This window comes from Euleptes europaea, chromosome 3, assembly GCF_029931775.1.
Source record: "Euleptes europaea isolate rEulEur1 chromosome 3, rEulEur1.hap1, whole genome shotgun sequence".
NCBI classification, from domain to species: Eukaryota; Metazoa; Chordata; class Lepidosauria; order Squamata; family Sphaerodactylidae; genus Euleptes; species Euleptes europaea.
Window position 1 is genome coordinate 97,315,881 of NC_079314.1, and position 15,328 is coordinate 97,331,208.

Genomic DNA, 15,328 nt, shown 5'->3' on the forward strand with positions numbered 1-15,328 from the left:
TTTTTCACTGTCAAGTCACATCAGACTTATGGTGACGCCTGGTGGGGTTTTCAAGGGAAGAGTCCTTCAGAGTTAGTTTGCCATTGCCTGCCTCCTCATCATGACCCTGGGATTCCTTGGAGGTCTCCCTTCCAAATACCTGCCAGGGTGGACCCTGCTTAGCTTCTGCGATCTGATGAGATTGGGCTAGCCTGGGGCTATCCAGGTCAGGGCTTTTTTCATTGCTGGAGCTTAAAGTAGCCCAGAGGTGCCACTTTCCATTGGGAAAATTGTATGATGGGAAGAGTTAACCCCCCCCCCTTGTCCCTTCCCCAGCAGCGCACCCTCATTACATATCAGTTTCCTCCCCACATGAACAGAACTTTTTGCAGCAAAGTTACACATCCAAGGACGCAATCACAGGTTCCCAACAGTTTAGTTATCAGATACTGCCTCAACACAATATAGTATGCCAGTAGGGGTGCCAGCCTCCAGGTGGGACCTGGGGATCCCCCAGAATTAAAACTCATCTCCAGACTAGAGATCAGGGCCCCTGGAAAAATTGATGTTTTGGAGGATGGGTTGTATGGCATTTTACCCCACTGAGGTCCCTGTCCTCCCCATGCTCCATCCGCAAATCTCCAGGAGTTTCCCAACTTGGGTCTGGCAACCCTACCATCCCCTGCCAGTGGCCAGGGGGGACCTGGCAACCCTACATACCAGGTAGCATGAATTTCTCTTGGGGAAATTCTGTTGATTCATTTTACTCATGTTCAAAGTCTGACAGAAAACTCCATAGTGGACAGCCTCCTGCCAGTAAACACTAGGGGTTGCCAAGTCAAACCCAGCAGAGCGTTCCTCTACATTTAAGAGTCACACAGAAGGTTCAGTCTCACCAAGTACAGCTTTTCCTATTACAGACTGGCAGTGACAACAGAAAATGCAGTTGGAAGAAACATTTCTTTCTACATAAGTCTCAAAAGATGTCAAGATATTCTGTGGGTGTGAAAATCATATGCACCAACCAATCATTATCTTCCACAACCTTTTCAGGGGGCCCAGTACCCATACCTCTAGTAGCATGGAAGCCATTTTCCTATGGAAATAGTTTACACCATTGTCGTATAAAGTAGGGGAGGCAAGGAAATGAGAAGGGCCCATCCTCATAGTTCTGGTATTCACATATATACTGCAGAAGCAGAAAATTTAACCACAGGAAATCATTATAACTCTTGCCATTCATATGAACTTTTGGTGTTCAAAACATTTTTATACTATCTTATAATCCCCACAATGTCTGTAAGATAGGCCTGTATTATTCTTTATGGATACAGATGAGCACTGAGAATGAAAGAGAGTGTCATGCCTCAAGCTACTTCATGTGTTCATGGCAGAGTAGAGATTCATAATGGAAATTTCCTGTTGATTAGTTCACTATCTCTCAGCCCCTAGGTTGTCATGCCACTAGACATATGTGTGAATGAGAATTAGCCCTGGGAGATCCATACTAGGTTGCTCAATGCATATGAGATATTCAAATTATCTTGAGAATACAAGGCAAGTTGCCAGCTTTTCCTCACCTCTGTGAACTTGGTTCCCTATAACAAAGCAGTATTATTTAGGTATTAAATTATATTGAATACAAGGAAGTCAAGGACTACGGAGTGTGAGACTCTGGAGGTTAATTAACTTTGTACTTCTTTTTACTGCAAATCACTAGTCTCTTGGGAAATCTATATTATAATCTTGGGTGTTACCAAGTAATAACAATGGAAATAATGTATTTAAAAGTTAACAGTTGAAATAAAAGGAGGATTAGATAACTATATTTTGATGGTGTTGCTAATGTTAAAGTAACAAAACCAAGCAGGGTTGCTCTGCATTGAGTACATTAAGACCAATCTGAATACCTCTCCATATCCAGGATATTTGCTACTTTTATAGGAACACAGATATGTCATTGGAAACACACCTGCAGACATTAGGGATAACAATGTAAACACAGAATGGCAATGTTAGGCAGTAAGTTTAATGTGCCATTATCATATGTATTATCTTGCTTGGTATATTATTTGTGTGTATGTGTATTTACATTTCATTTATCTGGACTAGATTTCAGTTTGTTTCAGCTGAGTTAAATGATTTATATTATAGTTCTAAACAGGATTATCTCAAAGTAAGTCCGGGTGACTTTAGAAAAATTCTCTTCCAAATATGGCCTCTTTCCAAAATGGTTTACAATCTTGTACTCCTACTTCTGCTCAAAGAATGAGATTTTAGATGCAAAAACCTGGGAGGTTTTGGGAGTTTGGGGCAATACTTTTTTTTTTTTTTACCTCTTCCAGATGGCTACAATACCTCATAAAGTTGTTTATTGTCATCTCTAATCCAGCAAAATGGGGCACATATTTTTGCTTCAATGAACCCGGGAGCAGGTTCATATGAGCAGGAATATTTATTCATCCAACACAGGAAATCCATCTGAAATTATTTCTACTGTTTTATTTAGATTTTAGAGCACTCTGGCTCTTAAAAGTCCCCTTTCTTTTGTCATACAGAATCTATATTCATACCATGAAATAATAACATGCTGGGAGTGAATTATACTTTATATAGTGGAATGTCTTACAAATACCTAATACATATAACTCTAATAGATCTGTACATGCGTTTGCAAGACTCTTATTTTCTCCAGGCTTTAAATTCATGTAAAGTACCACCAGATGGGACTTTTTTTGAAATTAGCATGTCCATAGAATAATATTTCTACTCAAAAGATATAATTGTTGAGGCTTGGAGGGCAGAGAGTAAAAACCATGAGCTTTGCTTTTTAAGTTAAAATTTATGTTCTGAAATCAGAACACTACTGGAAAAGTCAACTTAATCTACTCAGTCCTTATAAATTACTTGAAAACACTTCCCTTCCAGCTGCACTCTCAAAAGACTGCCAATTACAGTCCTGTGGAGAGGATGAAATTTCTTCAGACTCCAAACTGGGGGTCTGCCTCTTACAGATAACATGGATATAAATTCATTTTGATCAAGTTACAAAGCTAACAACTTTTAAAAAACAGTTTATATACATGCAGATTTGGCTACCACTGAAAATGGGTGGTTTGGGTTGGCATCGATTTGACAAATGCAGAGGCTAATCACCTTTAGCCAAACAAGGTCCGAAGGATGTCATAACAAGGATCCTACTCTGATATTAAGACCTTACAGCAAAAGAATAATTCTCACACTAGATGAACACTTTAACCAGCAGTCTTCTAGTTGTGGGATATACCTTCAGCATGGCACACATTTTAGTGTTTTGTTTTCTTCTCCATTCTTCCTTTTTTTTTTGTTTCTTTCCTACCCCCTCACCTTTTTTGTCTCTTCTCCAATTAAAGAGAAGAAAAAAGAAAATAGCTGTGACACCACTAGTGCAACTGATCTGAGGCCAGGGCTTGATCCAGCTGTGGATCATGGCTGATCAGCATTAATCTATCATTTTGGATTTTTAAATTTTCCTACTATTATCTCAGCCAAAAGAAGTATTTTTCAATACAAAAAAGCTTAATCTGTAACAGTAATTGCCAACATTCTTTGTCATACTCAGTGCATATTAAAACAGGCACATTGTGAACAGAATTCAAAGAGGCATTTCTTCTTCCACCAACACAGTAAACTAATTTTGAAGTGACGGCAGCCAATACATTTTAGAAATATCCCCTCTGCTAACTCAGGAGTTGGCTTTAGGAAGGGGAAGGGTGGGAGGACAACTTCCCAAAGGCAATATCAGAATGCCAGCTCATTGGTGCACGGAGAGCGAGGGAAGTGTTTCCTGCAAGTATGGAATAGTGCTGTGTCTGCAAATACAAGTCTAAGTACACACCTTCCTCCACAATGATAGGCAGGAAGGAGATTTCTTCCTTTGGATTACCACCTTCTTTCTGGCTGGGTTTTTCTAGTTTAAAGTCAACAATATAATTTTCTTGGCATGACTGAGGAGCTTCTTATCTTAAAGGCAGCTGTTAAAGGCACAGTAGCCCTGCCAAAAAAAGGATAGCAATTCAGTCTCTCTTGTCTCTGGCCTCCTTGCTTTCCCTAATTCCTGTCATGAAATACTGCTGGTGTGAATTCTCATTGTTTGCCTTTTCAGGGTAGGTGAACAAGGTAGACTACTGTTAATTTGGTTTTTTTTAGGGTGGTGGTGAAGAAAGAAAGAAAAATATTTATAGAAATATTTTTAGAAATATAGAGATACATTTGAACTGAAATAAATGACAGCATAATGGATAGGCAGCTGCCTCCAAGTTCAATGGACAAATACACAACTGGACTGGTGAATCAACAGCACGGTGTAGTGGTTACAGTGCCAGACTAGGATCTGGTGGACCCAGGTTTGAATCCCTACTCTGCCACGGAAGCTCCCTGGGTGACCTTAGGCCAGCCACACTCTCTCTGCTGAACCTTCCTCATAGGGTTGTTGTGAGAATGAAAGGAGGAGGAGATAGTGATGTTGTAAGCTATGTGGTATAGTGGCTGAGAATGGTGGACTCTAATCTGGATATCCGGGTTTGATTCCCCACTCCTCCACATGAAGCCAGCTGGATGTCCTTGGGTCAGTCACAGATCCCTCAGAACTCTCTCAGCCCCACCTACCTCACAAGGTGTCTGCTGTGGGGAGAGGAAGGGAAGGTGATTGTAAGCCGGTTTGAGACTCTTTAAAGGTAGAGAAAATCGGCATATAAAAACCAACTCTTCTTCTCATTGGAAAGAAAAGTGGAGTAAAAACATCTAAATAATAAGTAATGATAAGAACAAGAATGAGGAGGATCTCAGTGCCCATTCCAATGAGGTGCTTGGAAAACTGCCATCCTGCAAGCAAATAATGTATTTATTCATAGAATATATATACACTGACCATGCCTGGACATTGGTCCCTGTCATACTTTTGATATCCTAACCAAAGGATTTCCTAGAGATAACGCTGCTCCAGATTGTGATTAAAAGGGTGTGTTGAGGAATGTTAATTATGTTTTGAAAACAGTAAAACTTAAGGTACCATTAAGGTACCACCGCTGTGACACTAAAGAGAACCACACCTGGTGCAAGTTCTTTTTTTTAAATAGCCAAAATGCAAGTTTCCAGCAGACAGATTTTTAAAAATGCCAGCCTGTATTGAGAACATTTGTTCCATTTACAACCCACATGCTGACACAGCATCCCTCCTCCTTCTCTGTTTCCAGATCCTGTTAAGAGTTTATTTAATAAAGAAGTCAGATATTCATCTCCTTTCAACTGAAGGAACATGCTTTTGAATAACTCAATATGTGATACTGTAATATGATTCCAAGCAATTCTTGTTTAATCAGTCCCATCAACTCTCAGAATCAGGTTTCCATTAAGGCTACATGTTTTAACTGATTTAATTGGTAGGTTAATCATCTAAAGCTTTAATTGCAGATTAAAATATGTCCCTGATTAATCAGTGGAAATAAGGCAGAAAGGTACAGCTCCAGGGAGGCCTTGCAGACACGCCAGTTTCTGTCAACCTATGCCACATTTGATTAAATGGAAACTTAAAGATGACTTTCACTTCTAATATGGATCGAAGGCTAACAGATATCTCGCACTTTGGAATAAAAGAAACTGTCAAGAATGACATTTCCTAATAACAAGAGAAAGCACGCTCTCCTTTTGTCGTCTTCAAAATGCCAGCCATTTTGAGGTTCTGCAAATATGCAAATGTGTTTAAATGTTACCAATTAAACTGGAATCATGACAAGTGGAACTGCCAAAGATGTGCTCAAGAATATGTCATTGGAATGCTATGAACTCCAATGGTTTGTACTTGGCTACGGAGGCACGCATAAACTAAGCTGCAGCGTCCCCAAGAATGGCAATATTTTTTTCAAATAATCTGTCCCCTCTGTCTGCGGTGATCAGCACCATAACACCCCCAGTGTGGTGCTGTGGTTACACTGTCAGGCTACGATCGGAAACCCAGGTTAAAATCCCTAATCTGCCATGGAAGCTTCCTGGGTGACCTAACCTACTTCAATGGGTTGTTGTGAAGATAAAAAGGAGAGGACGAGGCTTGGGTCCTCACTGGGGGGAAAAGGAAGGATATAAATGAAGATATTAAAACAAATAAACAATATGATGCCCTGAAATATAAGGGCTCACCAAATGGAATGGATGGCTGATGGTGGACAGCCTCTTATCGTCCCTTTTGCTGGAGGCTTCTACAAAACCAGTGAATACTTGAGAAGGCTCCTGTCTGGCACACCTTTGTCCCACCCTTTCTACAAGGCGCTGAGGTGGTATATGGGGTTCTCCTTTCCCCCATTTGTTCTCACTACAAAGCTGTGAAGAAGGTAGGCTGCAAGAGAGGTCTGTCCCAAGGCCACCCAGCAAACTTCATGGCAGACTGGGGAGTTAAACCTGGCTCTCCCAGATCCTAATCCGACACTTTAACTCTCAGTCATCACAGTATGTCCAGGCCACACACCCTGAATAGACAAGATCCACCGTCATGCTGCAAGACCTGCTTGTGGAACTGCTTTTAAACCATATTCTGAGCCCTAGCTGAAACAACCTGTAATGTATGTAAATAGTTAGGCCGATAAGCAGGGGGAAAACCTAGGAGCTTGAGTCCCCAGCGAAGGCTCCTAAACCCTGCCCGCGCCATTGGCCCTAGCCAGCGCACCCCATTGGCCCTAAGCCAGGACGCGCCATTGGTGACCCAGGGGTTGTTCCCCCCCTATCACGGATCAGGGGGGAGTGGCCACAGGCGGCCAGGGGGGCATATAAGCGGGGCAGGTTTACACAGTTCTCCAGTTCTGTTCTGTACTATAATAAACGTGTTGTGTTGGAACTCCGTCTCGACTTCGTGTGTCCTCCCCAAGCAGACTTAACACAACCCTAGGCTGGAGAACTTTGCATGGAAACATTCCTCCTCTAGGGGCCTTCTTTCTTTTCCACTGCGTCTCCATCCATCATTTAGAGCAAGCTTAGGCAACAACAGATAACCCCATCAGTCTCTCTGCATAACTGGAGCAAAGACAGTAGCAGCTGAACAATTTTAGTGGCCTACCTCACTTGGAATGGATCTACCATCCAGAGGAGTCATCGTTAGAAAAGAAACCGGGTACTATGGGAGGCTTCATGAGGCTCTGTGATGGCATTTTAACAGTCATGAGGCTTGCCTCCTTCATTTCTTTAACCGAATGCCTACTTCCATTTCAACCATGGTTGCAGAATTCCCCAAAATTTATCCTCTGGGACCAAAGCCTCCAGAACTGGGCTTGGCTTCCCACAATTGGCTACATGACAAATTATGGATTACCTGGACTGAGATTCCCTTAATATCCCATGGCCAGTGAGCACATCAGTTTTTACACATGTTCTACTACTGAAACAGTCTGTATGGTGCTTAGTGAGGTTTGGAAGGACTATTGTTTGGCTGGGTCTTGATGGGAAAATCAGCATCACCAGTTCTGATAAAGTGCCCCCATGGCAACCACCTGTTACACTTTCATCCCAACTAATAATCTCGCTAACTAAGCTGACAAAAAAGTAATGAAGCAATGGGAAAAAATGAAACTCCAGTGGGGAACTGCTGGAGGTAAAAATGGCAAGAAAGCTACCCCTAGCCTGAGCTCCCCTCAGCCTGTAGTTAAGAACATAAGAACACAAGAAAAGCCATGCTGGATAAGACCAAGGCCCATCAAGTCCAGCAGTCTGTTCCACACAGTGGCCAACCAGGTACCTCTAGGAAGCCCACAAACAAGACAACTGCAGCAGCATTATCCTGCCTGTGTTCCACAGCACCTAATATAATGGGCAAGCGCCTCTGATACTGGAGAGAACAGGTATGTGTCATGACTAGTTCTTTTGCTCTTTATCATTTTATATAATACCTTCAGTAGCAAAGTGGTTTGAGCACTTGATTTTATTCCTGCGGGTTTCCATAGTTCATAACGATTGGAATATCTTACCACTCCCATCCAGTGGGTTGGAAACAGCTTGGGAAAGACTTTAACTACATCATTATTAGTGTACAAATAGCTTTAACGGTATTTCCAATAAGAACCATTCTTTACAAGTAGGTGGAAATTAAGTTTTAGAGAGCCCCTGATGTAAAAGGATAGGTTAAATTTAGAATTGAATGAGTAAATGGTACAGATGATGAAAAGAATACCAGTCACTAACCTTCATATATAGTGATGATATGAGGATGGCTGAGAGATGACATGATCTCAATCTCCCGTCTGATGTGAACCATATCTTGTTCATCCTTAATTTTGTCCTTACGGATGGACTTTATTGCAACCTATAAATTCAGGAAATTGATCATTACTCTTGGAACAAAACAGATGAAAGTAATCCATTAGAAGAATTCAGAAAATAAATACAGATGTTAGATGTTGGAAAACATGGAACGAACAAAACAAAGCTTTGAAATACATACCCACAGGCCTTCCCTTTTTAATGCACTGACAAATGCAGTCAATGCTGCAGCAGCTGGTAGTGCTGGTTTTGAGATCTTTATTTGTACTGCCTTTCATTTTACACATAATGCAATTTTTAAAGCACAGAATAGGTCTACTCATGATCCAAATGAAATTACAGGGTTGCTATCTAATGGAAACAAGCTAACTCTTGACCTAAATCTACCACCATCCCAGAATAATTTTCACAAGAGGTGTTAGGAATACCTCATGGTCTGCACTGCAATACCTGTGAATGTCTATAATGTGATGTAGAAAGTAGAAGGGCTAAACTAGACATGGCGGCATCCACAGGTCTGACCCATGGACACTGTCGCCATTTCAAAGAGATTTAGAAATACTGTGAGGTCCCAATCCAGCACAGCAGGCTGAGGGCTCTTGCCCTCCCATGCCTTTTCAAGTGTCAAAATGGTCGCATGTGCACGCACACACACACCCCTGCGGCCGTTTCAGCACTTGAAAAAGTGCATGGGGGGATGTGAGCAGCTCAGCCTATCACACTACAGCCATGAGAGCCCTCACAACATTTTTAAAACCTCTTTAAAATGGTGTCATTGTCCGTGGGTTGGACCTACAGACACTGTCATGTCTAGTTTGGCCCAATGAGAGTCATTTTTAAATTACTTGTGCATTCTAGTTAAGTAAGATTTCAGTCAAGTAAGAGAGCTAGTGTGGTGTAGTGGTTAGAGTGTCGGACTAGGATCTAGGATAGCCAGGTTTGAATCCCCACTCTAGCATGGCAAAGTCACTCTGGGTGACCTTGGGCCAGTCACATAATCTCAGCCTAATTTACCTTACAGGCAAGGGTGAGGACTAAATGGAAGAAATAATAATGATATAAGGCGCTTTGGGTCCCCATTGGGGGAAAAGTAGGGTATAAATGAAGTAAAAAAATAAATTGATCTGCACAACTGAGAATTGCAAAAACCAGTGTCATTTATAGAAATAACCAAAGTTGTCAGAAAAAAAATGTTTTGATAGAATTATAGCACTTAAAGTACATGGGTGAAATGGTTGTTTTTCCTAATAAATCTGTGTGAAAAGTATACTTGGCAACTCTGCCTTGCATTCTTCACTAAAGCAGCATATAATTTAAAAGTGTGATAGAAAAAAATCGCTAAACAATAAGAAATAAGGGGAGTAAAAACAAACACTGTCACTATTCTTTAATATTCATAGATTAAATATTTTGTGGGTTGAATTTTAGTACTACACATCTGTGATGTTCAGTTTCGCAGCAGAAACATAGTAGAAGTATAATATATCAATCTAGTATAATTTACTATCAGGCTGCCTGCTGCTAAAGCATGCAAGCTAAGGCTGCCAACCTCCAGGTAGTGGCTGGAGATTTTCTGCTATTACAACTGATCTCCAGGTGACATAGATCAGTTAACCTAGAGAAAATGGCTGCTTTGAAAGGTGGACTCTGTGGCCTTTCACCCCATTGAAGTCCCTCCCCTCCCCAAACTCTGCCCTCCTCAGGCTCCACCCCCGCAAATCTCCAGGTACTTCCCAATCCAGAGCTAGCAACCCTAATGCAAGTCCTTCAGTGTAATCCTAAGGAAAGTTACCCCAGTTTAAGCCCATTCATTTCAATGTGATCAGAAGAAGAGCTGGTTTTTATATGCCAATTTTCTCTACCACTTAGGGAAGAATCAAACCAGCTTACCCTTCCTCTCCCCACAACAAACACCCTGTGAGGTAGGTGGAGCTGAGTGAGCTCTAAGAGAACTGTGACTAGCCCAAGGTCACCTAGCTGGCTTCATGTGTAGGAGTAGGGAAACCAACCCGGTTCACCAAATTAGAGTTCGCTGTTCATGTGGAGTGGGCAATCAAACCCAGTTCTCCAAAATTAGAGTCCACCGCTCCTAACCACTACACCACACTGGCTCTAGACTGGAACAACTCTGCATAGGATTGCACTGTTACAATAACTACCTGTAGTTACATTTGCTTGCTTTTATTTCTTGCCACCCAGCCTTTCCTATCCTTCCCCTCCTACAGTTGCCAGCTCCACTGGCAAAATTCAGAATCCTTTGGCAAAACCCATCTTGTTTCTATATGTTACACAGTAAATTGCCTCATAAATTGTTGTTGCTGTACAAACCATCATTTTACTATATCTAATAGTAAAGCAGATGGTTCATGCTAATAAAAAAAGCAAACAAGGTCAAACAAGCTCATACCCTACCAGAAAATATTTTTGTTAGTCTTTAAGGTGCTACTGGACTCTTGCCCTTTTTGACTACTGCAAACAGACTAACACGGCTACCCACTGTGAAAGGTCACACAGAGACAAAGTAAGAGTTTCTACAAACTGGTAGGGGAATCTCTAGGTATTCAGAAAAGTATGAATATGTAAACTAGCCAAAGAACCATACCACCATCCCCTCCCCACAAAAAGACTGATGAGAACTGGGCATGGTCTGCTGAAAGAAGTTAAAGGGGTGGAACATGTGGGGGAACTGGCCAGTTCAAGATAGGGAGACTGGAGGGGAGATACTGAGAGGTGGATTTCCACATTGTTAATCTCCCTCCCACCATGATTCTGCACATGCCCCCATCTTGTTCCTTGCAATAGGCACTTGATCATGAACATTGCTATAATAAAGGTAGCACAACATTGCACCAACTGACTACGGTAAGTCAGGATTTCTCTATGCTAAAGGGACTACATAGGTATGCAACATTTATAAAGGACCTTTCCCAGACCAAAAAGAAAACAGACTGATTAAGTATGAGAATGCTCACTGTTCTTGGAATTTTGGGAGCAGCTGAGAGTCAGCTAAGGTAAAAAAGGGAAATAGAAGGCAGTGAACAAACTGGTATGCTCAGCTCTTTAAAGTTTAGTATCCTGGAAGAAGAAATCTGGATTACAGAAGAAGGGATTTTCAAATCAATTATACCCCACATTTAATTCTTCATGCCCCCTCTGGCATATAATCAATACTAATAAATTAGCAACAATCAACTGATTTATATCCGTTTCTATCAACCTTTGGGCCTGAACAAGTGCTCTTTCTAAGCAAACACCCCATAATAAGAAGATCACTCTCTAGTTCTGATTTCAAAAGAAATTGAAAAACCTATGTTAGCCAATATAGTTCTTTGAACCTTGCACTTTCATGCCCTTTGCAAATTTATGAATCACAGAGTAATCATATCCTTCCTGCATCCTTCCTCAATCATGCAAATGTTCATCTTCTCAAAAGGCATGGTGGGAACAGAGGAAACAATAGGCAAACTAGCCTGTCAAAAGGCCAGCATACAAATGGCCATGAAGGTGAAATCAGTAATATGATGCAACAGAAATCACCCACAAAGAGAGAGGGCCTGATTACATATTATGATTTCCTCAGGTCCTCCCTGGGTCCGTGCATTGATATGGGCCATTGATATCACAATGCCAATAGTGCCTTTAGAGTAACACAAGGGTGGTGTTAAGAGGAAAGGCCAAAAAAAAAAAAAGTGCTATGCTTTTTCCTTCTTACAGCGAAGCTTTGGCTTAAAGGATCAAGTGTTTGCTTTACAACATCCTTGTTATTAATGAGGATGGATGCAACTTTAATCATGGCAAAAAAGACCCTTGATCAAGTACAAATGCATAAGCATTACAAAGGGGTGGAAGGCAGCTTCAGCTGGCCGACAAAGCTTGAATTTCCTTTCTCTCTCATTTTGTTCACTGGGAGAGGCTGCAAGTGTATATATGCTCTGCTTGAAAGAAGGATGTGGGTGGCTTTTGGACCAGCACATGCATTCCTGAGAAAAAAATAAATATAGACATTGATAAAACATGCCTTTTAGTATAAAACAGCCCTGCATTTGGCTCTCGGAAAGAATTGTAGAAAGACTTTACTGTCAAACACATAAGGGAGCAAATTCTTGAACATTTAGGGTCAGTGGGGTGGACCATACCATCCTGAGAAGGCAAGTCAGTCTGCCTGGATCTTACTCAACTCCCAACTTCACAAACAGGAGAATTAATGCTAAAACTTTCATAAGCTACACATTGTGCAAAAATCTCATCCCTGAATACTTGAAATTATGAATTTGCATAAATGTTAACAATGTATGTTTCTTCCAGTGCCTTTTAAGAATTATCTGTATTGCCTATAGTCTCAATCCTCATGTGAACTAAGCTCTCTTTCAACAGGTCTAAAGCAAGAACGCACAGCTAAATTATGTTGCCTCATTAATTTCAACAGAAGTTGTATGCATCATTAAACACTGAATCATGGCAAAACTGTCCCTAGTCACTCTAGAAACATCACTCATAATTAATTTTCACACTTCAAGCTACGTTCTGCTACTTTAACGTCATTGGGTTGGACCCTATAGATGTTCAACAGATGGAAAAAGGAAGGGGGTGATCTCACTGCATTCCCCTGACTCTGTGAGGGTATCCAAAACCTCGTAACACCTTTTTATGAGCAACAGTGGGCTGCAGGAAGAAAGGGAAGGCAGGGAAAGATCAGCTTCTGACAGAGGAATGTCAATAGGATCCAACCCATTATCATTTAAATCATGTTTCGTATTTCACAGTTTTTATTCTGGCTGTCTTACAGACTTTCAGAAAGTTCACCAAGTGAGGTAAAAACATGTTAATACAACCATCCTCGCCCTGCCTTCTGTGTTCTCTGCAGAGGTGAGGGAGATGAGGACCAGACCCGGGGATTTTTCACTGGTAGCACCTTGCCCGTGGCATGCCCTTCCTCTTGAGGCTTGCCCAGCACCTGCTCTACTCTCTTTCAGGCACCAGACGAAAACATTTCTGTTTACCTGAGCTTTTAGTTAAGAGCCTCTATCTTTTAGAATTTTTTTATAGTGTGCTTCTAGCCTGAAAATTGCTTTATGAGACTCATTTTAGACTGTGAAATCTTATATGCCAATAAAGGTGTTGTTGTTGACTGTGAAATATTTTACAGATTTTTATATTCTGGCTGGGCTTTTATTTATTATTTATATTATTTTACAAAATTTGTATCCCACCTTTCTGTCCTTATATGGGAGTGATATGTTAAACCAGCCCCTTACATTTCAAGATAGTATTACAAGATCCTGAGCCCCACTAGTTTGCCAGACAAATACTGTTTGCCTAGTCAATCCCAGGAGATAAGATCCAGTTTTCCCTCTGGGTCAGTAAAAACACAGCCATTCTTTGGGGGCAACAAATCCTTCTCCAGTTCCATCGAGGACAATTGGTTCCCACACGAAAGAGGGTTTCCTATCTTGCCCTTACAGGAGTGTACCACATCAGCAGGTTGATCAGCTGGCTCTGAGTGACATACAGCGGGTGCAACAATTGTGTGGCTATACCCCACTGTTTCCAGTAATTTGCATCTAAGGTCTTGCAATCTTTCTGTTATACGTCCCTGATCGGCTTTGGGCAAATTCTTAAATGATTTCAAAAGCTCTGTTCAATTTAATTATCCAGGGACAGTAATGAGTTCTCAGCAATTTCTGTGGCTTTCTATGTTGTGCATATCAAAAGCAGACCTGTTACGTGAAGATGACCTCTTTTTGTTTTCAGCTCTCCCATATGAGTTGGAACCTACTAGAGGAGCTATAAAATTGTTCTAAAAACCCTACAAGAAAACACTCCCAGCTGGTTCATCCTCCATCTCTGTGTCATTATCATCCATGGAAGTGATATGGTCCCTATGGCTCATTCTAGTCAACAATCTGCCTGCACTGTTCTATACCAACTGAATTTTCTGAACACTTTTCAAGGGCAGTCCCGTGCAGGGCACATTGCAGTAATCTAGATGTAACCAGGGCTAGCATCACAGTGGCCAGAACATTTATCCCAGGAAAGGCCACAGCTGGCTAACCAGTTGAAGCTGGTCAAAGGGACTCTTGGCCACAGCTGCCACCTTTTTATCCAGCAGTAGGCCTGGGTCCAAGAGCAGATTATGGACCTGGTCCTTCAAGGGGAGTACAACCCATCCAGAATGGGTGACACCTTAAATTCTGGGTAAGACCTTCTGTCCACCAGTAGCACTTCTATTGTGGTGCCACAACCATGAAGGCCCTTTCTTGGGTTGCCACCTATCTAGCTTCAGATGATAGCTCCCCAAAGTAGGGTCCCCAGTGATGACTGTAATGTTTGGATAGGTTCACGAGGGAGTTGGCAGTCCTCCTTAAGGTATGCTGGTCCCAAAAAGTATAGGCCATTAAAGTTCAGTACCACCACCTAGAAGTGGGTCCAGAAGCACACTAGAAGCCAGGGTACATGTAACAAGGGGTCCCTATGACCCCTATGACCTGATCTCATCAGATCTCAGAAGCTAAGTAGGGTCAGCCCTGGTTAGTATTTGGATGGGAGACTGTGGATGGGTTGTTGTGCAGAGGAAAGCACTGGCAAACCACCTCTGTTAATCTCTTGCCATGAAAAACCCCAAAAGGGGTCGCCATAAGTCAGCTGTGACTTGACGGCACTTTACACACACACACACGACCCCTCCAGACAGCATTCTCACTTTACAATTCTGTACCAGTTGTAGTTTCAGGACACTCTTTGAGGGCAGTTCTCTAGAGAGACGGCATATCTTAAAAAAATAGTATAGTGCCATTAAGTCTAAACTGTCTCACTGGATGTCACAATAAAACAACATGTTGCTATGGATCTCCTATGTCTGAAGAACCAAATTAAAGCAAAATGACTAGCGTAACATAATAGCTAACGATCTTATGCAGTTACACCCATCTAAGTCGGTTGAAATCGACAGGCTCAGAACAGTGTAAGTCTGTTTACAGCCACATTGTAAGAGACGGAACTGTGAACTTGGAAGTCTCTTGTTCATATTTCAACCACAGAATAATCATGCTGATCTACCTAATAGGAATTG

At 41.6% G+C, this 15,328-nt stretch overlaps 1 protein-coding gene across 1 annotated transcript in view; it reads right to left on the reverse strand.

The window, feature by feature from the left end:
* Nucleotides 1-15,328, reverse strand: part of NUAK1 (NUAK family kinase 1) — a 66,727-nt gene that overhangs the window by 17,936 nt on the left and 33,463 nt on the right. The window contains exon 2 of the mRNA XM_056847085.1: nt 8,182-8,302. Within this exon, the coding sequence (XP_056703063.1) occupies nt 8,182-8,302 (121 nt within the window). The remainder of the gene's footprint in view (nt 1-8,181; nt 8,303-15,328) is intronic.